Raw genomic sequence first — 27,362 nt, 5'->3', positions numbered from 1 at the left:
TCTGCAAATAAAAAGCTGGTACAAGTAAAAGGGACCATGAAGCTGTCTGATTGTCATTAAAAACCCAACTGGTTCACTGATGTCCTTTAGGAAAGGAAACTTGCTGTCCTTTCCTGGTCTGTCTTGCATGTGACTCCCCATTCCACACCAACATGGTTGACTCTTAACTGCCCTCTGAAATGGCCTAGCAAGCCACTCAGTTGTATCAAAACCACTACAAAAAATACACCGTCACCACATGGGCTGCAGTGGCTCAAGAAGGTCCATCCTCACTTTCTCAGGGCATCTAGGGATGGGCAATAAATGCCAGCATCGCCAGTGGTGCCCACATCCAAAGAATGCAGGGATACAGAGAAAATCAAAAAGACTGATCCCAAATGTATAGGAAAGAGAGACGCACTTATATAATGTATTTCAGGACCTCGGCACGTCCCAAAACACTTTACAGCCAGTGAAGTACTTTTTGAGGTGTAGTCACTTGTAATGTAGAAAACGTGGCAGACAATTTGCGCACAGCAAGCTCCAACAAACAGCAATGTGAAAATGACCAGATAATCTGTTTTTGTGATGTTGATTGAGGGATAAATATTGACCAGGACACCGGGGAGAACTCCCCTGTTCTTCTTCAAAATAGTGCCATGGGATCTTTTATGACCTGAGAGAGCAGACGGGGCCTCGGTTTAACGTCTCATCCGAAAGACAACACCTCCGACAGTGCAGCACTCCCTCAGCACTGCACTGGAGTGTCAGCCGAGATTTTTGTGCTCAAGTCTCTGGAGTGGTACTTGAACCCACAGCCTTGTGACCCAGAGGCGAGTGTGATGCCAACTGAGCCACGACTGATAATGACGATGCCATGAAAGATTAGAGAAGGTCAAGCTCTGTAGCCTAGAAAGAAAGAGGTTAAAAAGCGACCTCCTAGAGGTATATAAAATATTAAATGGGATAAACCCTAAACACAGCTTCAAATTAACCAGGAAAGTATGATTAAAGGATTTTAAGTTTAAATGAGTGAAATTTACATTTAAAACTTGTATGAGGAAGAGCTTAGAATAATCTTCCAGGCAAATGCGTTGGAGTGTTTAGAGTGCAACTAGATGCTATAGTGGGAAAGTTAGAGTACTGGAAACAGAAATGTTTCATTTGAATTTCAGAACAATCTGTTTTTAATGCTGAAACAACTTTTGCTTCTTCCTTATTTGTTCAACCTCCATTTGTTAGGAATTGGCCATTGTTTCAAGTAGGAAAATCATCTGGAACACTTAAGAAAACATGTGGCCTGGATGTGCCCTCTCTTCTGTATTGTAAACTAGATCTGAAATAGGCCTGCCAGGTTTTCTCCCATCATCGGCAGCAGACATGTTCCATTGTCTTGCATAAAAGAAACAGTTTTCACACAGTTTACCAGTTGTTTTAAGTCTTCAGTCCCAAGTTTTCTGAAAGATTTACCATGTTTTCACATTATTGCTTTTAGTAAATGACCGGAAAACAATTTGGAACCATTTGACCACTGCTTTGGACGGCAGCCTCCTTATCCTCTTCAATCAATCTGGCGCTGGCCGATTTAAGCTTTGTAGCAGCTTGTCACTTCCATTGGCAGGCTTCAGAATTAATACCAAGCAGCATGAGTCCTTCCTGTAAACAACACCCTTTCTTTGTTGGCTTCCATTATTGTATTGTTCCACATTTTAAGTTTCTTACAGATATTGAAGGAAGGGAATTCTAGCCTTTCATAATATCTTGCCCTGAAGATATCCTAAAACCTGTCAAAATGAAATGATTCCAATGTCAAATTACCGAAGGTGCTGATCCAAAGATACCTTGGTCTTAGTAACCATTGCCCCTCAGGAGGTGAAGAGCCTATCCAGAGATGCAGCAATTCAAATATGAGAATGTAAGAAAATTGAAGAATGAGAACAGGCCATTATACCCATTGAAGCTCGTCCCTCTGGTAACCTATCTGTATCATTATAAAGAAAGAAAGACTTGCATTTATATAGCGCCTTTCACGACCACTGGATGTCTCAAAGCGCTTTACAGCCAATGAAGTACTTTTGAAGTTTAGTCACTATTGTAATGTGGGAAACGTGGCAGCCAATTTGTGCACAGCAAGCTCCCACAAACCGCAATGTGATGACGACCAGATAATCTGTTTCCGTGATGTTGGTTGAGGGATAGATATTGGCCAGGACACTGGGCATAACTCCCCTGCTCCTCTTCAAAATAGTACCATGGGATCTTGTACAGCCACCTGAGAGAGCAGACGGGGCCTCGGTTTAACGTCTCATCCGAAAGACGGCACCTCCGACAGTGCAGCACTCCCTCAGCACTGCACTGGAGTGTCAGCCTAGCTTTTTTTATGTGCTCATGTTTCTGGAGTGGGACTTGAACCCACAACTTTCTGATTCAAAGGCGAGTGTGCTACCAACTGAGCCACAGCTGACTATAGCATCCAGCTGCACTGAATATCTCCAATGCATCCATTTTCAACCCTTGGGTCAAGACAGACAATTGTGCAGGAGTACAGAGAATTCAGAAGGTGGATTCATTAAAGGTGGTACACTTTCTACAGTGACTCATAAAACTGCAGGCAAACAGCAGACTGGGATGAACTCTACATGGCCTCCTCTAGCATCAGTCATGAACTGCCAAAACTTGTTTCAGTAGGTGGATTGTTGGTGGTTGACACTGACACCAACTGAGTGATGTGCACACCCAGTCCCCAACCAATACCCAGGCAATTGCATTGCCTCTACTGGTGTAACCTTGTGGATACTGCACAAAATGGTGCTGTTTCAAATGCCAAATTACCCAATGTGGTCTTGCAAACAAACAAATGCTCTCAACCCTGTCTTTGGCTAGTAATGATTGTCTCCTTCACAAGATAGAATGCATACTGAGAATGGCCTGGACCAGTGGAATATGGCATCAACCATATTATAAACTCAGGCTTCAAGCAGTTTGGTTAGCTCTGCAATCAGGCTAGCTGTTGACCAATCTCGGGGTGGCACCGGGGTTTGTGGTGTAGTCGGTATATTGCAGTGGCCCCTCCCGACCAGATGAAGGAGTGGCCCTCTAAACGTATGTTGTGGGTAACCATTCAAGTAAACAATTCATCTGTCTATACATTTTAGTGCTCTTATCTTATTCTGTAGTAAAAGTTAAAAGAATGAAACTGTCTACCAATCAGTTCAGGACATTTTATTTCTCTCTCAGTTTTCCCTCTGATTACCTCATCGAAAGGTCATTCATGCTGGGTTCCAGTTCCAGTGGCCCAGCTACCTTGTCCAAGTGGTCAATTGTCGGAACACAATCATGTCAGATGTGTTTGACCATGGGGGGAATTCAAGGCTAATTCTGCTGCTGTTCCCACTCAATGCCCACACACTTGTACTTCCACTTCATAGAAACCAAAAGTTGGACTTCTTTCCCTAGTCCAGAGACACTACAGTTATTAGTGATTTGTCACCACAAGCTAACTGAACACAGACCAGAGGCTCATTAACCAACCATTTGATTGATTTACCCAATGAACCAGCATGGGGGAAGTTGTTCAGAGGTATTTGCCTTTGCAAAACTTAGAGTTAAAGAATCTTGGTGCTGGGGACTGGAACATTTTCCCATGTATTGTATCCGGAGCGGGTCATGCGTTTTCAGTCACGATATAGCAATGAATTAGATGAAGAGTTCTGCCCAAATGATTTTTACATGATGCATTTATATTCAACAACAGCTTGTGTTTATATAAGGTAGTAAAACGTCCCAAGACGTTTGACAGGAGCGTAATGAGATTAAAACTGACACCAAGCCAAAGGAGGAGATATTAGGACAGGTGACTAAAAGCTTGGTCAAAGAGGTAGGTTTCGAGGAGCCTCCCCCCTTAGGGAGGGAATTCCAGCGCTTGGGGCCTAGACAGATGAAGGCACGGCTGCCAGTGGTGGGGCAAAGGAAAGGGGAGATGCACAAGAGACCATTGTTGAAAAAAGCAGATTTCTCTGAGGGTTGGAGTTAAAGAGATAGGGAGAGGCGAGGCCATGGAGGGATTTGAAGACGAGGATGAAAATCTTTAAATCAAGACGATAGTGGACCGATACCGATGTAGGTCAGTGAACATAGGAGTGATGGATGAATGGGACTTGCAGAGAAAGGAAACTTGCACCCTATTATTCATCACTGGGTTCAAACCTGGGTCCCAATGGTCAAAACCATGTTTAATCTCAGTATATCCAGTCCCCACGTTGTCTTGAATAAGATATCACAACAGAGTCAGTTGAAGACGTGGCCTTTGAATACCTATAGTTAACGCCAGCTGGTTTAACTGACTTTGGAATCTAGCAATCCATTTAGCCCAGAGTATCTTCACACTGGCGTATAAACAACATCTGGAATATTTGCAGATACTTGAATGACAGATGTGGTTTTTTTCTTTTGTGGAATTGATTGAGATTTAGCTTCAGTTATAGAGGAAGTGGTTCACATAGAGGTTCATTCGTTGTGGTTCCATTAACTGGGTGCATTGCATTCTGCTATTATGGTGCTTCTCTCTGGTCTTTCTCACAGGAAGTATTTGCGTGATGTGGATCGTCAAGTGCTTGCCAAGCGGGCGTTAATTTTCACAGTGAAAGTGCTTGAGGACAACTTGAAGGAATTATCTGGGGTAATGCTGCTAATTATTACATTGTTAATTGTCAAGAATGTTTTGATGGGCTTTTTTCCCAGTGGGCCGGTATGTGAGATTGGCCAGCATCACTCTCCATCCTAGCTTGCTTTCTTCCTCCCTCTGATACAAGTATCCCCTCCAGAAAGCTTGGCCAAGGTTGGTCTGTGCTATCAGGGTGCTTACATTTGATTTTTTTTAAATTATGTTTTCATTTCTGATGCTTATTAATTTGTCAAAGCAGCGTTTTGACCTAATCAAGGGAGGAGCGGTTCTGAGGAGTGGAGTGAGTTCTCCTTGAACAACTAGTTGGAATCCTGTGCTGTCACAAGCCAGTCTTTAGTTGGCACACTAAGAAGACAATTGTTCCCGGTAGTGGTCGGTGGATTAGATGGATGGGCAACAATAAGATTTAAGATAGCAACCATCTGATTAAAGAGCGAATGCTTTAATACCTGGAAAGAAGGTAAAGAGAGGGAGACCTTTCCTAGCCTGTGCACACTTAAGACCATGGATGTCTACAGGTTAAAAAAAGGAAGGTGGATGTGATTTAGTTGAGGGGGAGAATTTGCTGTCCAAGAAAGATAATAGCATCATGTCAAAGTGTTCAACAGTTAACTGGGTTCATATAACAAATGTTTTCCTTCATTGCTTAGGTACCTGAAGACCAGATTCCAAAATCTTCAGGTTCTCCAATGGGGGAGATGACAACAGATGTTTCAAACAAGCCCAATGCTGAGGAGCACAAGGGTGTTGTAGCCAAAAAGCCCACCATCTCTGATGGGCCTTTAAGAAATACAGAGAATGGGGTGAAGGATATTCCAAGAGGCCAGTCTCCCCAGGCTATGGACATGGAGCAAGGGGATAAAAAAGACATGTTAATGGGTGACCTCAACAAACCAAGTACTGGCATAGAGGAACCAATGGAACTTGATAGCTCTGCTGAACAGGGAAAATTGGATTTTTCATTCAAGCCTTCCTGTGGTTTGGATACAGACCACAACAAAACTGTTGGTGTTACTGAGGGCAAGAGTCCTGAAAGCAAACCTGCTGAACTGTCTTTGGAGGAGTTGAGCATCAGTTCAAAGCAGCAAGGATCAACAGGAACATCACACGTCACGGCCAGCCAAGTGGTCAGAAAAACAGGCAGAAAGAGAAAACTGATAGATGACACAGAATCTGGGAAAACGCTGCTGTTAGATGCGTACAGGGTCTGGCAGCAAGGTCAAAAGGTGATGACTGTTGATCTTGGAAAGATTGAGAAAATCATGTCGGAGACCTACATGCTGATTAAACAGGTATAGTATATTCATTTTCGTTTAAAACCTAATTTTTAAGAGAAGTATTTATCATTATTTAAAAATTAGCATTTAAAATGTATACAAAACAACTCTACAGATCCTTCCTGGTAACGTGTCCCTGTATTAAGCTTCTCCTGCAAATACACTTGATTGTGAATTCTGCAATGAATCTCCATAAAGAAAGCTGGCTTATCACTTTTCTGTGCTAGATGGCTTAACATTGCTGTGGCATTTCAGTAGGATGTGCATGTGTACATGTAGCTTATTAAACAATCTTATTTACAGCACATCAAAGTGAATGAAAGGAGGAATGGGGAAATCTGGGGCCCCGCTGACTATCCCTGTTGAAGGTGAAAGAAGAGAACTGTTAATATGCTGGCTGTTTCCCCGCCAGGTAGATGTGCATGGGGATTTTGCACACCACGGCTGGGATGGCAGGGTGGCTGAGATGTGTATTTGAGCAGTCATTTCCCAAGAAGTAAACATTTCACTCAGCAATGTTTCTGAGATTTGTAACATAGCATCTCAAAAATAGTCACTGTGAAGATGTAGAACTCAGCTGGCTATTTGGGATCTGTTCTGGGGCCTCCACTTTTCACCATATTTATTGATGACTTGAATGAAGGAATAGAGAGTTGCTTATCCAAGTTTGCAGATGACACTAAATTAGGAGGGACAGTAAGTAGTGCAGATGGGAGCAGGAAGTTGCAAAGGGAAATACAGATTAAGAGAATGGGCAATCCTATGGCAAATGGAGTTTAATGTGGGCAAGTCTTTTGGATGAGATGTTAAACCGAGGTCCTGTCTGCTCTCTCAAGTGGACGTAAAAGATCCTGTGGCACTATTTCGAAGAAGAGCAGGGGAGTTCTCCCCGGTGTCCTGGCCAATAGTTAGCCCTCAATCAACATCACAAAAACAGATTATCTGGTTATTATCACATTACTGTTTGTGGGAGCTTGCTGTGCGCAAATTGGCTGCTGCGTTTCCTACATTACAACAGTGACTACACTTCAAAAAGTACTGCATTGGCTGTAAAGCGCTTTGGGACGTCCGGTGGTCGTGAAAGGCACTATATAAATGCAAGCCTTTCTTACTTTCACAGAATCACAGAAACCCCACAGTGCAGATAGAGGCCATTTCGGCCCATCGAGCCTGCACCGACACATATCCCACCCGATCCCCGTAACCCCTACACCAACACATATCCCACCCTATCCCCGTAACCCCACGTATTTAATCCCCCTAACACTAAGGGTCAATTTATCATAGCCAATCAACCTAACCCGCACATCTTTGGACTGTGGGAGGAAACAGGAGCACCCGGAGAAAACCCACGCAAACACGGGGAGAATGTGCAAACTCCACACAGACAGTCGCCCGAGGCCGGATTCGAACCCAGGTCCCTGGTGCTGTGAGGCAACAGTGCTAACCACTATGCCACCGTGCTTTAAGTGGGATATCCTCCACTTTGGACCCAAGAAAGATAAATTGCAGTATTTTCTAAATGGTGAGAAACTAGGAACTATAGGGGAGCAGAGAGATTTGGGAGTCCAAATACACAAATCATTAAAAGCTAGTTTACAGGTACAAAAAACAATCACAAAGGCTAATGGGATGTTGGTCTTTATCTCGAGGGGGCTGGATTACAAAGATGAGGCAGTTATGGTTCAGTTGTATAGAGCCTTGGTCAGACCCCATCTGGAGTTCAGTTTTAGGCACCGCACCTCAAGAAGGATATATTGGCGTTGGCGCAGTTACAGCGTAGATTCACCAGAGTGATGCCAGGGCTGAGACAGTTCAATTATGAGGACAGGTTGCATAAACTTGGCTTGTATTCCCTTAAGGTATAGAAGATTCCTAATCTAATTGAAGCATTTAAAATGTTAAAAGGATTCGATAGGGTCGATACGGAGAAACTATTTCCTCTGGTGGGGGAATCAAGAACAAGTGAACATTATCTTAAAATTAGAGCTTGGCCATTCAGGAGTGAAATCTGAAAGCACTTTTTCACACAAAGGGTAGCAGAAATCTGGAGCTCTCGCCCCCTAAAGGCTGTGGATGTTGGGGCAATGAGAGCTTTCAAGACTGAAGTTAATAGATTTTTGTTAAGTAAGAGTAAAAACGATATGGAGCACAGGCGGGTAAATGGATTTGAGATACAGATCAGCCATGATCTAACTGAATGGTGGAGCTGGCTCGAGGGACTGAATGGCCTACTCCTGTTCCTAATGCCTTCCTATTGCATACTCTGTTTATGGTTTAATAATACTTCAACTGTTTTAATAATCTTGGGCTGTATAACTTTCAGTATTTGGACATCTTCAACTGGTGTGATGGTTTGGCAGCAAGATGCTTCATTACCAGATCATGCCACAACGTGCCTAAGGTTTTCAAATATACTGAAGGCCAATAATGGCTTGATATCTGTGTGTCTCTATAGGGTTCTGAATTCTAGCAGTCGTTAAAAGTTCCAGTGGGTCAGATTGATGGGACCTTCTCGTGTATAGTGTCATCTAAAGTTGATCAATAGAGACCAAGAGCTTTATATTTTGATGTTGTGTTAGAATTCTGGGCAGTATCAAGTTGCTGATGAGTACAGACGCAGCCACCCTGAACACCTTGTACTTCATGGAAAACGTGGTTAATGATCAACAAACTAATCAACTACTAGGGTGCACCTTAAAGCCATTTAACGGACGTTCTATGGCTCTAAGTTATTCTAACCGGGGTAGGTTTTGACTAGTGACTTGTATAGTGGGCAAGTTGGTGGACGTTGATACTCATTGAGGATTTTTCAACTCATTGACGTACACTGAAGCCTTGAGTAGTGACTAAAAATGTTGAACTCTTAAGAGGGTGCTGAGATATATATTTACCGTCTAAATCACCAGGCAAGGGACTACTTTAACTCAGTTAACCAGGGACTACGTTCTTCTTTCATGTGATGAAATGATATCTTCACTCTGTATCCCGCTGTGTGTTGTCTATCTGTTAGAATCACAGAAACAGAATCACAGAAACCCCACAGTGCAGATAGAGGCCATTTCGGCCCATCGAGCCTGCACCGACACATACCCCACCCTATCCCTGTAACCCCACGTATTTAATCCCCCTAACACTAAGGGCCAATTTATCATAGCCAATCAACCTAACCCGCACATCTTTGGACTGTGGGAGGAAACCGGAGCACCCGGAGAAAACCCACGCAAACACGGGGAGAATGTGCATATACTTTGAGGCTGCCCACACTTACAGAAAAATTACAATGTTTGTGTTTTAAAACTGCAACCTCTTACTGTTTTCTTTTGTGAGTAGCACACACTAAATAAAGTTCAGTCATACTTGACAAATACAACCACAGGAAAAAAAGGAATTCACCTTTATCGATTTGTCGGCACAGACACGATGGGCTGAATGGCCTCCTTCTGTGCCGTAAATTTCTATGATTCACGTGCAGCACCTGCACATTAAAAACTCGCCATGACACTGTAGACAGGCAGTGCCACACGTGCTTTCCTACCATCACGTCCTATAAAGCCCCAGGGCCTCCACCATGGTGCAGATTGTGTTGTCTGCTCTGTATGTTGCTACCACTCGCTGTTGAATTGGGACAAGTCTTCGATCTCTCTGCAGGAATAGATTCGATAGTTCTTACATTTTTTCACAAATCGACCAGTTCTTCAAGGCTTTCATCCTGGGAATTGGGGCATCATTACGGGCCAATGAAGTTCCAGAATATCAAACCTGTACTGTTCTTATTACGACGTGTGTATGAATGAAAGAGAATGAAAAATTAAATCAAACCAATACTGCTAGCCTGTTTACAGACTCAGCGAGAAGCAGTGCTCTCTCTGGGCTATTCATCAATCACATACTCTCACGTTGACCATAAGACAGCCTTAAGATCAGGAAAAACAAACAAGGGGGCTGAGCCACACTATTGGAATTTAACATTCTGTACAGAGTATCCTCACTTTCCCCAAGGTGGTTCAGTTTTTGATTGCTCAGTTTGCATGGAAACAAACTAAGTGTCCCCATAGACAGGACAGTATGTCAACACCAACTTCTGCCAGAGGCTTTAAATACTGTACAAATTGTAGCAGTTCATTCACGATTGTTGATGGACGTGATCAATGCATAATGTGCTGGTTTACCACATCTGCCTTGGATTCTCAAACCATATCCATAATGAGCAGCTAAACTGTATGTCCCTTATACAGCACAAAATTGAGAAGTGGAAAAAGCAGTAGGACTACTCCCCACTGGGAGTCGTGATGTGAATGTATCCAGCCAGCCTTTGTTGGGCTTCACCAAACACTCACTGGTATTGATTGGTTTGTGCTGAGGATGTGCTGGTACCATTCAACTTGCTAGCTCCAATCAGTGTCCAAGACCATGCACACCCAACTCCCCCAACAAAGGGATTATTGGGTCAGTAGGGCTCGACTCCCCTGAGGCAAGCCTGCTGAATTAAGATACTCTGGTCACACCCAAAACAGTGTTACCAAGGCCTCCCCAGTACTGGACACACTTTAACTACGCACCCAGGGGCAAGCCAAACCGAGTGTAAAACCAAACATAAATATTTATATAGTGCCTTTAATGTAGAAACTAAATGTCCCAAGGTGCTTCACAGGTGTAAGGAAGAACGAACACTGTCAAAGAAGTAAAGATTAGGAGTGGCGAGGTCCAAAAGCTTTGTCCAAAAGGTGGGTTTCAAAGGGGGTCTTTGGGAGCAGCGGCAGATGGAGAGGCGCAGGGTTTAGGGAGGGAATTCCTTCACACAAGGGATTAGGAGGATAACAAAAACTATGACGACTGGAGAGCATATATCTAAATGGCTCCAGCTAAGTACTCCCACCCTCCTGCCTTGGGCAATTGTTAACCTAAGACATTGTATGTGGGAGTGTGCCCCATCGGTGTTGGTATTCACTTTCAGCGTTTCCCTTGGGGAGGCATCAGTAGATTCCTCCTTTTCCTTGGGCAGTATACTTTCTGCCTTCCCATGCCTACTGCCAGCACCTGAGCAGAATCCTGGCATAGACAGCCGACTTTGTGGATGATAGCCAGATTCTTGGGTGCAGACCTTTTGGAATGCTTTGTGTGAGGGTTTTAAAGGGGCAGAGGGAGATGGAGATTCGGAGGGGTTAGGGATGGAATTCCTCCAAAGAAGAGATTAACAAATCCATTAGTACTCTGACTCAATAAGAACCACATTCCCTCCCATAGAGGCAAAGCAAACTTCCCCAGCCAGTAGGTTTATAAAGGTGTACCTGGGACAGCCCATTTGCAGTTAGGAGCAGAACTCACCTGAAGAGAGGTGGAAGAAGTGAGTGACGTATTGCCCAAGGTGGGTAAAGTTCCAGATCTAGAGCTGTTAGGTCACTCAAAGCCTCAAGATACTCCAAAGGTTCCCAACCCGAGAATAGGATCCTTCCCCCCGATCAGCACAGACTGCACCCAGAAACTTTGGGGTTTCTGGTACTCGCCTCTTTTTCTGGAATACTAACAGCCATGTTCAAAGTTAATTTCGATTTCATTTCCCCACAGGTTCATGTGTGGATGTTTTGATCTTTTATCTCCTGTTTTTGTTGGGATTACCTGTTGGTGTCTTGTTTAACGTGAGTGGTTTGGAAATTGTGCCAATTAGGCCAGTAATTCCCAATTGGGACTTTAATTTCACAAGTTAATGTATTCAGTGTTGCAGGAAGAATCCCAGGAGCAGGTTAACGGTCATTCCGCGGCTGAGCACGTCAGTCAGGGTCCAATTGATGATTTTGGAAGGCTGCCACATGGAGCAATTTTCACACATTTACTAAACATTGCTATCTAGATCGGACTGCTGCACATGATCATTTATTTGCCAGATTCATCCTGTCAGTTTGTGTTCTCAGCCCTCCTCCTGAAATGGCATTGTGTTGGTATAGTCCTGCGGTGTGTGTAGGAAGATTAGCATCTGGTAGGGGGGTCATTTTCATTCTATTCATTATATTCATCCCTCACAATCTCACCCACCCACTACTGGCCAATTCTGGTTTTAATTGCTCAACCATTGGCGGCCGTGCCTTCTGTTGCCTGGGCCCTAAGCTCTGGAATTCCCTGCCTAAACCTCTCCGCCTCTCCTCCTTTAAAGACGCTCCTTAAAACTTACCTCTCTGACCAAGCTTTTGGTCATCTGTCGTAATATCTCCTTATGTGGCTTGGTGTCAAATTTTGTTTGATAATCGCTCCTGTGAAGCGCCTTGGCACGTTTTACTACGTTAAAGGCGCTATAGAAATGCAGGTTGTTGTTGTGCATAGGTTTTTTTTTAGTTTGGGGTTCACTTTGGCTTCAGATCAAAACAAACTCGCACAGATTGTGGGGCTTTATATGACACCGGAGTAGGAGAATACATGCCATACCGTCTGTCTGTAAGGTCACGGCCACATTTAATGTGTTCACTACATATGTAGTTTCCCTGCAAAAACAATCAAGCTAGGCTGGATTCCTGTGGCATGCTGAAGGAATGACAAAAATGCTATAAGGTAGGTAACCTACTTATTTAGAAGGTAATTTAATCAGTAGCTTGTGTTAATAATGACATTGGGGCTTCAGACAGACATGGCAGAAAATAAACAGTTCCTTCACTCGGCAATAAGTCAACCTGCACTAAATGTGTCCCATTATTCTGTAACACGTGGATCAGTTTTTTCATTGTTTCTGTTCGCTCAGTGGTAGCTCTGCTTCCAAGATGGTCTGAAAAAGCTTTGAATCATCTTCAGTACAGCACTGACCCCTGTCTGATTAGAGCCAGCCATGCTCCATTACAAAACAAATCCCTTTAACTCACTGTCAATCTCTGCTAATATTTACCTGTTTCTCACTCGCCCTGAGCCTGCGTTTTTCTGTTTATTTCCTTGTCTCTCGTTGTTGAGAAGCAGTTTCATGGCACAAAGGAAAAACAGTCCAATCAAGTTCAAATTTGACAGTTCAACACCATCCAGTCACAGAGCTGGGGCCCTCTGTCAGACTTTTTATAAAGCGTCTGGTTAGCAACGTTTCATAAATGGAATATTTATTGGGTTGGTTTTTAGTGACCATTACCTTGTAAACACCCTGAAAATCTGGCACAACTCCACCTTATTCACAAAAATTCTCCCACCTCCTGAGGTATAATCCACAGTTGGTTTGGGCATGGAGCACAGTGTTCTATATATTTTATCTGTACTGAGCTGATATCAGTACTTTGTCTGTCATCATGGTGTTGCATTTGTCCCTTGAAGGCTTTGTTGAGGCAGAGACGGGAACGAGAAGCACTAATTGAGGCTGAGGTCAGACTAGTTCCACTGCTGCTGCTTCTGCAGTGTTTGTGCTTTCTGGGTGGTGAGCGATTGGTTGTTGGGAAAGACTTCACTGCCACTTTGACCCCCCCTCTCTCCTGTTTTTCGATTTCTCATTGTGTCTCTGTTGCTCTCACTGTTTTTCTCTGATGGAAGTAGAGTTCCATCTCCCTTCAAACAATAACATCAGTTATAATTTTTCCATATGTCATTTTAGATGGGGCAATTTTTGTAAATTTAAAATGGACTTCAATGAGTAGTATCTCTGGAGGAAGCTCCTGGTACCTGTGGACTGTGCCAAAGCCCCAGTACTCTGAACTCAAGCTAATCAAATTAGTGGTCACTAGAAAGATCATGGTTATTTGATCTATAAATTTCAAAAGACATCACAAATGGTTTTGTTTACAGGCAACAATTAATGTATGCAATTTTACAGACTGGGGAAACTGTAATGGCTGATTTAGCAGGGAATATGTTGAAAGCAAGGGTGTCTTCACAATTAATACCTGTCAGACGATGGAACTCCTTTGATCCCCTGTGCCGTACTCCTCCTTGGAGACCCGGATGAATGTTACAATAGGTGCAGGTTTTTCCTGTTTTACCAGTTATTCCCCTCACTTATTTTGCCACATTGAGAGGCTGAAATGGAACTCTGCAGAACAGAAGCAAGCCACATTATAATCTTCAAAGACTCCCATTTTCAAGACAGTTTAAAGCAGAGTGTAAGTTAATTATTTGTATTGCTGACTGTTCTGCTGTATTCCTTTTTACTTCTGTCCAATTATAAATGTAGTAAATAAATTCAGGTATAGTTTTAGCTTAAATTGGGACAGTGAGGTGTTTTCTGCCTTTTGGAGACTCCAGAAGATCATGGTGGGCAGCCAGTGCCACCCCAGATGTAAAATAACTAGGTAAAGAGTAATTATTAATACGCCATAACGAGTTCGTTAACAGCATGTGTAACTTGTATACATTTCTGAATGCAAAAGCCACATGTCTGCCTTAGAGAGTTAAGAGCGGACTCCCTTGTTTGTTCTGTTGTTCTCTACTATTGTCTGTACTCATCTTACCTTTCTTTGTATTTCTGTTCATCTATCTTTGTTACTATCCTCTTGGGACTAGAGCTATGGAATCGAGTAAATGCAGAAAGGCTGGAGGGTGGCAAAGGTCTGAGCTGTCAACATGTGCATGACTTTGGCCTGGTGTGCATGCATTCTTGGGGTTGGGCCTTAGGATGTCAAGCACAGGTGAGCTCGGTTCCGGATCATGTTAGGAGGGATGTGTAATGACGTCTGCGAATTGGGCAGCGTCTATGTAGGCTGCAGACTGTTAACTTGGGATGGGGAAAGGAGATATGCGAACAACTGGAAGGGTGAATAGGAAATGTGTGATTGGTTGATTTGGTTAGCACATAATTAATACTTTAATAATTAATGTTTATTTTTAGGGGTATACAGTGGGATGGGTAATGGAGTGTCATGGTGGCTGCATGCCACAAAAAACATTTTGATACGTGATGTTTTTGTGACTGAACCAAACACCACATATATTACATTGGGACCTGATTGGTACCTAGTGACACAATTCTGGGGTTTAATTGGTCCCTGATTCTGAAATATGATTGAAAGAACAGATCTGTGGGATCTGATTTATTGATTGAACCTAAGCTCTTATTGGCTGATCTCTGATTCTGTGCAATTTAATTGGTTGAAGGGGTCTCTGTTTTCCGGTTCTGCTTAGTGGAAGGGACTCCACACACTGAAATATGGACATACAATCGTACAAAGGAAAAGATTTGATACATTTACAAGTACTTTATCACAGAAACCATCATACTATAAAATTAGGTGGAAGTGATTTGTCTGGTGCTACATTAACCAATACAATCTTGCATTTCTCTACGTTAAATACTATCAGCTGTCCCTTAGCTCCATTCTTTCAATTGGTCCAGATCTCTGTCAATCACTCTTGAACTGGTTGACTGGCCACATCGCTTGGTGTTGGCAGCAAATGTTATATCCTAAAATAAACACTGATTGTGAACAGTTTTCAAACAGAAGAATTTTCTGTACCAGTGGCCATCTTGCACTCTGGCAAAGAAGTGTAGTTGAACTGAAAGCACACGCAGATCTGATTGCCACATGATTCAAGCTAGTAGTAAGCAGTGTGATTCCGTGACTCATCTCACCAAGCAGTGGCTGCTCTTGGTAAGTGAGGAACATTCTTTTTGAAAATTGATTTTACCATGAAAGATAAATGAGTGCTGGTCCTGGATGCAAGGAGGGTTCTGTGCATTAAATTGAAGCTTTAAGATCTGCCAGAACAATTATCTATAAACTTGTACTGTTGAGCTCTGGACAGCAGTGCTGGAGAAATGAGCAAACCCAGCAGGCAGTCCTTCTCTCCTCATCTTCTTGGAAGAAACTGGACGTTTTACAATCATTGCGTTTCTTTCCATATTGGTGCAAAAATGTTGCCGTAATCGTAAATGGATTAACAAGTGAAGGTTTATATTCCATTTAGGAAGAGTCTGCAAGGCTGACATTTTAGCTCGCTCTTCGGGCTAAGACCTTCCAAATTTGAAGATGAATTGCTGTGTTTTGTTTTGATCTCCTGGCAACGCAAGTTACTGTAACTACAGCAAACTCTGCTGCTGTTCTGTTTGCTGCTAATGACCAGGCTTGAGGTGTGGTTTCTGGTTTAAACAAATGGAGAGCTTGGCTTTCGGGTCTGAGAAATACCCGGTGGAAGAAGTGCTAGCGCCCGTCATGGTGCTGTTAACCCTTTCACTAGGGATGTTTGTACACTATATTACACACACTATAAATATCAAAAGTCTAAACTGTCCTGTGAAGTTTCAGCTGTTACTGAATGAGGCACAAAAAGACTCACTGCTGTTGTGCCTGTGTGTCTGCACAAGGTATTTGTGTTAATTGCTGAGGCCAGGCACAATGATTAAGTAGCTGAGGTTAGATGAGTTAATAAATCCCTCTCAAGCTAGCCGCAGTTCTTTGCCTGCTCCATCTGAAAGAGAAAAAGTAAATGATGGCCTTAAGCATCATCCACTTCGGCATTTTGGCAACTCTCACATTAAGTACATGGTATGCACTGAGTGGAGCATTGTACAAATATAGATCGAAATTTAAGTTTAAAGGAATTCTGACTTCAGAACAATCTAAATAAACACATTTTCTTTTCTCCCCTCACACAAGTTTGCTTGCAGATTTTCTCTATCTCTTTTAACAGTTTTTATTTGCTACAATCTTCCATGTAGATGGAAGCAAAGACGCTTGTCAACCTAGGCAGTGGCTGCTTTTGTTTGGCGTTAGAATAATGGATAAGCCCATTTTAAACCCATTACAAAACCGCATCGAGGTAAATAAAGGGGACTCCAGAGGTAAGAGAAGCGAGGTGATTCTCTGAATATGATTTGATAGATAAGAATGGAACCAAGCAAGGGCAGTTCCACCCAGCTGGCCGACGGAGGAGATGCATTGGAGGAGGATGGTGTAGTCAACTGTGATAGGTCACGAAGGATGAGGAGGGATAGTTTACCTTTGCCACAGTCACATAGGATGTCATTTGTGACTTTGATAAGAGCCGTTTCAGTACTGTGGCATGGATGGAAACCTGATAGGAGGGATTCAAACATGGAATTTCTGGAAAGATGGGCACGGATTTGGGAGGCGACAACATATTAAAGGACTTTGGAGAGGAAAAGGAGGTTGGAGATGGGGCAGTAGTTTGCTCGGACAGAGGGGGGTCAAGGGTGGTTTTTTTGAGGAGCAGGGTGATAATAGCAGATTTGAAGGGGAGGAGCACAATACCTGAGGCGAGGGAACTGTTAACATCAACTAACATGGGGGACAGGAAGGGAAGTTAGGTGGTCAACAGTTTGGTGGGAATAGGGTCAAGAGAGCAGGAGGTGAGTCTTATGGACAAGATGAGCTTGGAGACAGCACAGCAAGTGATGGGATCGAATCTAGAGAAAGATGAGAGTTCAGGGCTAGGGCAGCGGGGAACATTAGGGGAAGTTTGCCCTGGTGGGCAAGGGGAAGGGAGGGAAGCAGCAGAGACAGCTGAACGGATGGTCTCGATCTCTGACAAAAAAAAAGTCCATGAGCTCCTCGCACTTGTGTGATGGTGTTTACAGGAGCAGATTGGGATATTCATTGGACGCTGATTAATATGCAGTTGATTTCTGGGAAATTGTACATCCAGTGTATATTATAAATGGGACTAATGGGTTCTGGCTATAAAATATGTATCCTGTTCTTGTACAGGCCAACCTGGAAAACTAGCAAAAGCATACCAAGCTTCAAGAATGGGCCTAACATGTGAAAACAAGTAGTTACATCTTAGAGCTACCTGACCAGAGCTCCAAAATGCAATCACCCTCACACTGCCTGACCACATGGAATTAGTGTAAGTAACATAAAACAAAAAAAAAAAATAATAATTTCCTGTGGCATTGCACAGGGGCAGTCCAGATGAGGTGTAGTCTTCAGGTGAAGTGGAGTTAGAGCGCATGGAATAATTGGACCACAGTACACAGATGTAATTCAATCCCCACTTTAAAGTCAAACATTGGCCCAGAAATTCGGGTCGGGGGCTTCCCGCGGGTGCCGGCAGTTGAGCTCTAGGGCCCCGTGGAATTCCGCTCCGGGGCCTGGCCCAGCTGCCGGCGCGCTGTGCTTGCGTGTCCCAGGGGCGTAGTTCGTTCGAAACGTCCCATGGGATCACATGAGCCATGGGCAGCCAATCGGAGGAGGGAAAAGCCCATTCATAAGTTTTCACAGGTCTTCCTGTCAATCTTATGAATACTACGGGCCCCAAAATAGCAGTAAACCTTCAAATACATTTTTTTTTTAAATCACACTTTTTAAATAAACTATAAATTACATTAAATAACTATTTTATACAATAATTTAAATTGTTGAAAAATTTTTTTTAATAAAAAAACGGGGCTAAAAATAAACTTGCCTTGCTTTAAAGTATTTAAAAATAATAAACCTGTGGAAAAAATGTTTTAATTTGAATTAATTGACCACTTACCTTGTAAAAAGCAGGCCTTACGCCTGCTTTTTAATTGTGTAAATCCTGCAGGCTTAACCTCCCGGGAAAACCTGAAAAAAAACCTAAGTTCAAAGCGCACGCGCAGCCTCCCCTGCGCGCGCGTTCGACCTCTGAACCCCTTCGTTCAGAGGATCAGAAGTGCCGGTTTCCCGCGCATACACAGTGCATGCAGGAAACCGGCATTTCCATTCGGCCTATGGGTGAATACCCCGTGCGTACTCACCCGTGGAGAGCTGAATTTCTGGGCCAATCTCTTTATTTTTTTACATATTTCCATTATAAGTTCCTATGTCCATATTTATCATGGAAACTGCCTATTGAAACATGTCTCACTGCAATTTTGCCCTCCCACCAGTGTCATCCATTAGCATCTGGTCTCCTGGACAGTAATTCATGATTTGTGATGAAAGGTCATCGACCTGAAACGTTAACTCTGTTTCTCTTTCCACAGATGCTGCCTGACCTGCTGAGCATTTCCAGCATTTTCTGTTTTCATTTCAGATTTCCAGCAGATGCAGCACTTTGCTTTTGAATAATTCATAATTATTGGTTTGATAGGCCTACAGTTCCTCCATAATTAAATATGTTCAGCATGTTGGTGCAAGGTACTGAAGTCTGAGGTTTTTCTTTCCAAAATCTACATTTTTTTTGTGTGAGGCATTGTTGCATTTGACAATATTGATAGTGGGTGGTGAGTTTGAGCCTGTGATCCTCCACACTGCCCAGTAGTTGACCACAGCCACATTACCATAAGAACACGGCCAGAAGAGGTCTACTATTTCCCCACAGGAGCTAGTCAGCCCCACACTGCTCTTGCACAATTAAAAGTTGCTGGTTCACAGCAGCATTAGTGGGAGGTTGGCAGTATCAGGCAGATGGGCTAAAGAAACAAGGCAAGCTGAGACAAATTATTGAATTGAAATATTATTTTTTGTATGTTAACTTTTATGTTCAGTGTGGCAACGCAACAAAACTCCTGAATAGATTTGTTGCGGTAAAAGCTCAAATTTTTTCATAACTACAGGTAGACTATCCTTTATCCACACTTCCGAAAACCTCTAAACCGAAAGTTTTTTCATGGAGCGTAAGTCGTGCACACGACATGACCCGAGTGGCGCCAAACATGACAGGAGTGGTCCGGGAGCTCTGCCTTTCCCTGTGAGCAGAGCAGAGGGTCACAGAGTTCCCTCCTGGGTAGGAGATTGCAGGCCAAGCCGGGCAGTGTGAAGGAGGTACCGGGAGAGTGAACCCAACAATACAGCGGCCCGTCCGATAGCTGCAGCGGCACGTCCGATAGTCTTTTCCCCCCCCCCGACCTGATTTGCGGGCCAGCTTAGTGTAGGAGTCAGCCGATATCCGGCTTTCCCACAACTGGCGGCGGCAGTTGAGCCCCAGACCCCCGCTAAGTCAAGGAATTCAGATACGGAGCAGGGGGAGCCGGAAACCTCGATCTAACGGCAGAAATCAGCAGCCGTTTTGTTAGGTTTTTTTTCTTCCCCTAGCATTTTTTTAAACAGTCAGGCTGTGGAAAGAGTCTCTAGCTTAGCAACAGCTTCAGAGACACTTCCAAGGCAGGGCCCGAGTGTTTACAAGCTGTTGCTAAGCAACAGTGTTTGTTGTCAGATACGGAGATGAAAACCTTCTGAAATCCGAAAACCGAAACACAGCTGGTCCCAAGGTTTTCGGATAAAGGATAGTCTACCTGTACTCACGATGGAAAGACTTGGCTTATAAATTCCCTCTCCCTTTCCCTTCTCCCCTTCAGTTTTCTCCCTTTCAGTCTCTCTGGGCCATATGCCAACCATGCCAGAGCGAACAAGCCGGTGAGTTGTTGCCCTTGACCTGACTAGTAGGAGGCTTGCGGTAGTAATCTGGTGATGACGCCCCCTCTCATTACTGCCGTCGCTTCCCATGGGACAATGAATGGGCTCCACTTGTCACCACCCAAGATCAGCAGCTCAGTGGAGTGGGGTTTAAGCCTGCATCCCTATACTGCCTAGCACTGTTTCTTAGTGTTAAGCAGCACAGTAGAAGAATTTTCTTTAAAATGGAAAATGGGTTGGCTTCTCTAGTTTTCAGGGCAATCATTGGGAACAACACCGTTCAGATGTTTCTTTTCCGGTTCCAACAGTGACTGGGATTACATAATAGCAATTGTGTATATTTAAAGGCCTAAAGACATGCCTGTACATCTATAGGGCACATGAAATCAAAATACATATGCTCTGTGTGCATGTTTGGAGAGGGAGAGGAAAGGGAAACAATCCTGCAGCTGTCTGGCACTGAGTGATTGATGACTGGAATAAGATCACACTCTGAATTCATTCCAACTTTTCACACATTTTAACCAAGCTTTTCCAAGAAGCCTTTGATAGCCCAAGAATTTTTTTAAAAACACACCCGGTAAGTGTGTTATCGGTGATGTCGAGGTATATTTGGCCCTAATATTTTTGGTGAATTTGTAAACTCAATAAAGGTGAAGGCATACCGGATCCGTGGCTTTATAAATAGAGACAGAGTTCAAAAACCAGGAAACCTTTCTAAAACACTGCGCCAGGCCTCCGCTGGAGTATTGTGTTCAATTCTGGGCACCACACTTTGGGAAGGACGTCAAGGCCTCGGAGAGGGTGCAGAGAAGATTTACTAAAATGGTACGAGGGATGAGGGACTTGTGTTCTGTGGAGAGACTGGAGAAGCTGGGGTAGTTCTCCTTTGAGCAGAGAAGGTTAAGGGGAGATTTGATAGAGGCCTTCAAAATCTTAAGGGTTTTGATAGAGTAAATTAGGAGAAACTGTTTCCAGTGGCAGGAGGGTCGGTAACCAGAGGACACAGACTTAAGGTAATTGGCAAAAGAACCAGAGACAACATGAAGTGGTGAGAAAATATTAAATGAGAGATTTAGGTGTCCTCGTACAAGAAACGCAGAGAGTTAGCATGCAGGTACAGCAAACAATTAGGAAGGCAAGTTGCATGTTGGGCTTTATTGCAAGAGAGTTGGAGTGCAAGAGTAAGGAAGGAAGTCTTAGTACAATTTCACAGGGCCTTGGTGAGACCACACCTGGAGTACTGTGCGCAGTTTGGTCTCCTTATCTAAGGAAGGATATACTTGCCTTAGAGGCGGTGCAATGAAGGTTCACTAGATTGATTCCTGGGGTGAGAGGGTTAATCTATGAGGAGAGATTGTGTAGAATGGGCCTAAACACTCTGGAGTTTAGAAGAATGAGAGGTGATCTCATTGAAACATATAAGATTCTGGGAGATTGATGGGGTAGATGCTGAGAGGTTGTTTCCCCTGGCTGGAGTGTCTAGTAATAGGGGCCATAGTCTCAGGATAAGCGGCCGGCCATTGAAGACCGAGATGAGGAGGAATTTCTTAACTCGGAGGGTTGTGAATCTTTGGAATTCTCTGCCCCAGAGGGCTGTGGATGCTGAGTCTTTGAGTATATTCAAGGCTGAGATAGATAGAATTTTGGACACTAGGGGAATCAAGAGATATGGAGATCGGGCGGGAAAGTGGAGTTGAGGTCGATGATCAGCCATGATCTTATTGAATGGTGGAGCAGGCTCGAGGGGCCGTATGGCCTACTCCTGCTCTTATTTCTTATATTCTTAATTGATGGAGATTGATTGCTCTGATTAGGCAACAACTCCATTATCGTTGTATCAAGCAACTACCAAGATGGTAGAAGGTGAACTAGATGGACCTCGGTCTTTTCTTGACTAGCAATTCCTATGTTCCTATGAGATGAATGACCAGTTAATCTGTTTTTAGGAGCTATTAATTGACACTTCTTCTATGTGATGCAAGTCAATGTCACTGCCTAAGAAAAGTTAAATTCAGTTTATTTTATTGTACTTGTCTTCAGTCACATGCCTGGGGTATTGCTACACCACAGGTGCAAGACAAAAATTCTGCTTGGTACTGATGTTCCTGTACAGTAATATTTAGGGGCTAACAGTCTCTCATTGATCCACACCGTGAAATACAGCAACCAGTTTTTGATCCAACCTTTCTTTACCTCTTCTTTCTGCCCCGCTCTCTCTCTCCCCCCCCCCGCCTCATTGTTCTTGCCATTATGGCTCTTCAAAGTTGCTCCTCTTATCTGATGACCAGTGACGATGAGCTGGTAGTTACTGCAGTATGAGAATGGTTTCACTCCTCGGGCTGGAATCTGGATTGTACTGGCAAGCTGGTTATGTAACAACAGCTTTAACCATTGCCAAACACAGTCTCTTCCACAGCAGAACAGAAAGAAACCATCATCTGCAAAAGTGTTCCCTGAGCATGCTCAGTCAAGTACCTGTCATCGGTATGATATTCGTCTACAGAGCAGTAGTAATATCCGCCCTCCTGTATGCCTCAGAGACATGGACCATATACAGCAGGCACCTCAAAGCACTGGAGAGGTACCACCAACGCTGCCTCCGCAAGATCCTGCAAACCCATTGGCAGGATAGGCGCACCAACGTCGGTGTTCTCGCTCAGCATCGAAGCTCTGACCACGCTCGATCAGCTCCGATGGACAGGTCACATCGTCCGCATGCCCAATACGAGACTCCCAAAACAAGCGCTCTACTCGGAGCTCCGACACGGCAAGAGAGCCCCAGGTGGGCAGAGGAAACGCTTCAAGGACACCCTCAAAGCCTCCTTGAAAAAGTGCAACATTCCCACCGACACCTGGGGATCCCTGGCCTAAGACCGCACAAAGTGGAGGAGAAGCATCCGGGAAGGCACCGAACACCTCGAGTCTCTTCGCCAGGAGCAAGCGCAAGGAGCGCACGTCAACCCAAGCACCCCACCAGTAACAGAGTCGGTAGGTCCCGCATTGGACTCATCAGTCACCTGAGAATTCATTTTTAGTGTGGAAGCAAGTCATCCTCGGTTCCGAGGGACTGCCTAAGAAGAAGATATTAAATAAGGTGAGACACGCTGGCTCCTTGAGTTCGAAGAGAGCGTGTATCACCATCAGGGTTCTTTCGACCAATGTACATCTTTAGCATTCTTTCATATTTTCCCCCCTGTACCTTTGATTTCGATAACATCTGTTTAAATGGCGACATCAAGAGTTGCAGAGAATTAGCTTGTAGGGGTTATTGGGCCTGATGTGGTTTGAGAACTGCCTTAACATCAGTAGATAGTCATTCGCCTTGGGGTGCTTCAGCAATCGTGTTATCTCAACTGCTTGTGTTAAAAGAGCAGTGAGGCAGTGCCGTGACATCGCAGCAGGCCAACCTCTTCATAATGCTGCAGCTGTGGACTCGAAGCTTCAGTGGGTGAGAATGGGCCAGTATTATAGCCTTTCTGTGTATATTTTCACCCTAGTTCATACTTACACATTGCAGGCCAGCTGCAGCACATGCTGATCACTAACATCAGTACAGATGAGTACAGCGTCTGTATTAATAGGTCTGTTTAAAGAAACGTTTCCGGATCTCAGTCCTGCGTGTACCTTTTATCAGTTTCTACCTACAGTAGATCCATTTGTCCTCCCACCTGTGATTTAACCTGAAATAGTGCTCAGGATTAACCTTTTCTATTTCACTTAGTATCTCTACAAGGTCCCCTCTCATTTACCTCCTTTCCTCATAACTCAACCCTCCCACTCTAGGGATTCACCTCATGGTCCTTCTCTGCATTGTGTCCAGGGTTTGGATGATTCCCTGATGTCTTGGTGACTGGAACTGAACACAGTATTCAAGGTCAAAAGCAAAATACTGCAGATGCTGGAAATCTGAAATAAAAACAGAAAATGCTGGAAACACTCAGCAGGTCAGGCAGCATCTGTGGAGAGAGAAACAGAGTTAACGTTTCAGGTCGATGACCCTTCGTCAGAACGGAAAAAAGCTGGAGATGGAACAGGTTTTTAAGCAAGTACAGGGAAAGGGGGGAGGGGAGGAAAGAGCAAAAAGGAAGGTCGGTGATAGGATGGAGCGCAAGAGAGATTAAGAGATGGTGCAAGGCAACAGGAGATGGTAATGGGACAAGTTAAGAAACAAAAGATGGCTCTAGATGTAGTGTAACTGGCAGAATGATCGACAGCTGCCATGTAGGAAAGAGAAAATAAAATCCTATCACAGACCTTCCCTTTTGTTCTTTCCTCCCCTCCCCCCTTTCCCTCCCCCTACACTTGCTTAAAAACCTGTCCCATCTCCAGCTTTTTCCAGTTCTGACGAAGGGTCATCGACCTGAAACGTTAACTCTGTTTCTCTCTCCACAGATGCTGCCTGACCTGCTGAGTGTTTCCAGCATTTTCTGTTTCTATTACAGTATTCAAGGTGCAGTCTGGCCAGAGTGCCATATGGCTTCAGCATTACTTATACTCCACTGATTTGGCAACATAGCTCAGCAATCTGTTTGCTTTGGTAATTGCTGTTCTGCAATGACTGGTCTTGATTAGTACTGAGTCCACTATCATTTTCAGATCTCTTTCGGCTTCAGCCTAGCTAGTTCGATACCATTTATTAAATAAATGTTGACCCTCTTTCCTTTCCAATATGTAGGCTGTGCACTTCTCTGTATCGAATTTCATCTGTCACAGTTTTGCTCATTTGCAAACATTATCCAGGTCCTTCTGTAACTCGATGGTACGATAGCAAAATACTGCAGATGTTGGAAATCCGAAATAACAACAGAAAATGCTGGAAAAACTCAGCAGGTCAGGCAACATCCGTGGAGATTGTGGATCCGTGGAACTCAAATTTCTCTCCACGGATGTTGCCTGACCTGCTGAGTTTTTCCAGCATTTTCTGTTGTTATTCCTTCTGTAACTCCTTAGTTGCATAATTGGACTCTACTCCCTGCTCCCCCAAGTTTAATATACTTTACAAATCTGACCAACATACTTTGCATTTCTCAATCTAGATCATTTATGTAGAGCATAAACAGTAGGGGACCCCAGCACCAATCCCTAGTTACCTCAATCAGTTTATTAGGGTTCAGTTTATCTATACCCTTTAGAATCTTAAAAACTTCAATCAGGTCTCCACTCAGTACATCTCTCCAGTCTGATATCACTCCCCTAACGAGAAGTTGCTGCTTTCTTTCTTTCTTTGAACCAATTCCTTATTGACTTCTAAATTTTACCCAGGATATCCAATGCTTTAAACTTGAGAAGCAGCTTTTAATGTGGAACTTTCTGGGAGTCGAGATATACTGTTTTGTGGGGCTTTCCAGCATCCACTTAGACTATCAGTTGCTCCAAAAAATCAAGGTGGTTGGTCAGACAGGATCTGCCCTTCTGAAACCATGTTGGCTGCCATTTACAAAGTTATTTCCATGCAGGTGCTCCACAACTTTGTTTGATCCCATTATTTTGTCAGTTACCAATGTGAGACTAATGGATCTGCAGTTATCTGAGTTTGATTTATCGTCTTTCTTGAGAATAGGTGCCACATTGGCCTGTTTCCAATCTATTGGGTCCCCCCTGCATTCATTAACTGTGACTGTCAGCACTTTGTAGATTTCTACCGTATTCTCATTTAGCACCCTTGGGTATTGTGGTGATTATTCTTGTTTTATAAGAAGCATTGTAATTGGTTGCCTGTTTTCCTGCCTTGAGATATATGCTGTAAACTTATTGGTTATTGATGTCATGTGACCGGTGGTGGCCATCTTAAATTCAGTTCTCCACAGTTTGGTGGAGACTGGGTGTTTAATATGTACTGCTGGTTTTTTAAGGTTAATAAAGCCTAGCTTTTGAAAGGCAACCTACTCTTCATTTCAGGTATACAGCACCTTTGCCTGGTCTCAGCCCTGTAGGCCTGCCTAGGATATCCATAGAAGTGATACAAAGGTCATTATGGTCACTCTCCTATGATTAGTGGTACATAATTATAATGTAGTGAATACTTCCAGGAAGTAATTTAGTATCTTTTATTTTTTGTCATACCTTGTTTCAACTCTATTTGCACTCTCAATTCGCCCTTTGATAAACGTCTTGCTGTTATACTGGAAAAATGCCTGACTGTTAAATTTGGCTTTCACAGACATGCTTATTTCTAGTTCACTTTTTTTACATTTCTTTGGAGCTTCCGCTGTTCATCGCAGGGGTTTTCTTCACCTTTCTCACTATAGGCTTTGTAAAATGTGATTTTCTTTGTTCTCTTCATATTGTCTTATTAATCCATTTAGGTTTACACTTCTTTAATTGTGTTTGCTAGTCCTTGGTATCTACTTTGTACTTGGTATTCTGAGTAGAGTGTATGATACTACGTATTATATAAGCAGCGTACTATATATGTGTAAAGTGCAGCAGCTAGGTACAGTAATACAATTAATGTCAAGCTGTGCTTCTGAGGGTTTACTACAAAGTCCAATTTTGAACAGCTTCTTGTTGATATTGATGCTTTTATCAATCAAATTAATGAGACGTTGATCCACAAGCTCAGATGGGAGGAATGGAAGGGGGCTGGAGTTCTGGAGTAGACCAGAAATTGGCTCAATCAGAGGAGGCAAAGGGCATGGAGCTGCATCAGAATGGAAGAAGATTAGTGAAGTGCCTCAAGAGTCGAGGCTAATGCTAATGTTCTACATAAATAGTTTGAAAGTGGAGACAGAAAAGACGCTGTCTAAGTTTGCTGATGATACATACTGGGGAACAGTGGACTAAATATAGAAGCATCTAGCTAGAACCAGGGGTGGGTTGATAAGTGGCAGATGTTGTTTTCATATCTTTACTCTCTTCCCTTAGGGAATAGTATGAAGTACTGAAAGATATGCAAGATAATGAACATAACATAAGAAATAGAAGTAGGAGTAGGCCATTCGGCCCCTCGAGCCTGCTCCACCATTCAATAAGATCATGGCTGATCTTCTACCTCATCTCCACTTTCCTGCACCATCTCCATATCCCTTGAATCCCTTGGTATCCAAAAATCTATCGATCTCTGTCTGAAAATACTCAACGACTGAGCCTCCACAGCTCTCTGGGGTAGAGAATTCCAAAGATTCACCACCCTCTGAGTGAAGACATTTCTCCTCATCTCAATCCTAAATGGCCGAACCCTTA

General features: G+C 43.5%; 1 protein-coding gene across 5 annotated transcripts in view; it reads left to right on the top strand.

Moving 5' to 3' along the window:
- cabin1 (calcineurin binding protein 1) overlaps positions 1-27,362 on the top strand; it is a 464,264-nt gene that overhangs the window by 320,036 nt on the left and 116,866 nt on the right. For all 5 annotated transcript variants that reach the window (XM_085962047.1, XM_085962049.1, XM_085962050.1 and 2 more), the window contains exons 30-31: positions 4,561-4,657; positions 5,314-5,955. In XM_085962047.1, coding sequence (XP_085818173.1) covers positions 4,561-4,657; positions 5,314-5,955 — 739 coding nt within the window. The remainder of the gene's footprint in view (positions 1-4,560; positions 4,658-5,313; positions 5,956-27,362) is intronic.

This window comes from Somniosus microcephalus, chromosome 19 (assembly GCF_052327205.1).
Source record: "Somniosus microcephalus isolate GS21.2 chromosome 19, FLI_Smic_1.0, whole genome shotgun sequence".
NCBI classification, from domain to species: Eukaryota; Metazoa; Chordata; class Chondrichthyes; order Squaliformes; family Somniosidae; genus Somniosus; species Somniosus microcephalus.
The sequence above is the reverse complement of the archived record's forward strand: the minus strand, read 5'-3'. Positions and strand labels throughout refer to the sequence as shown.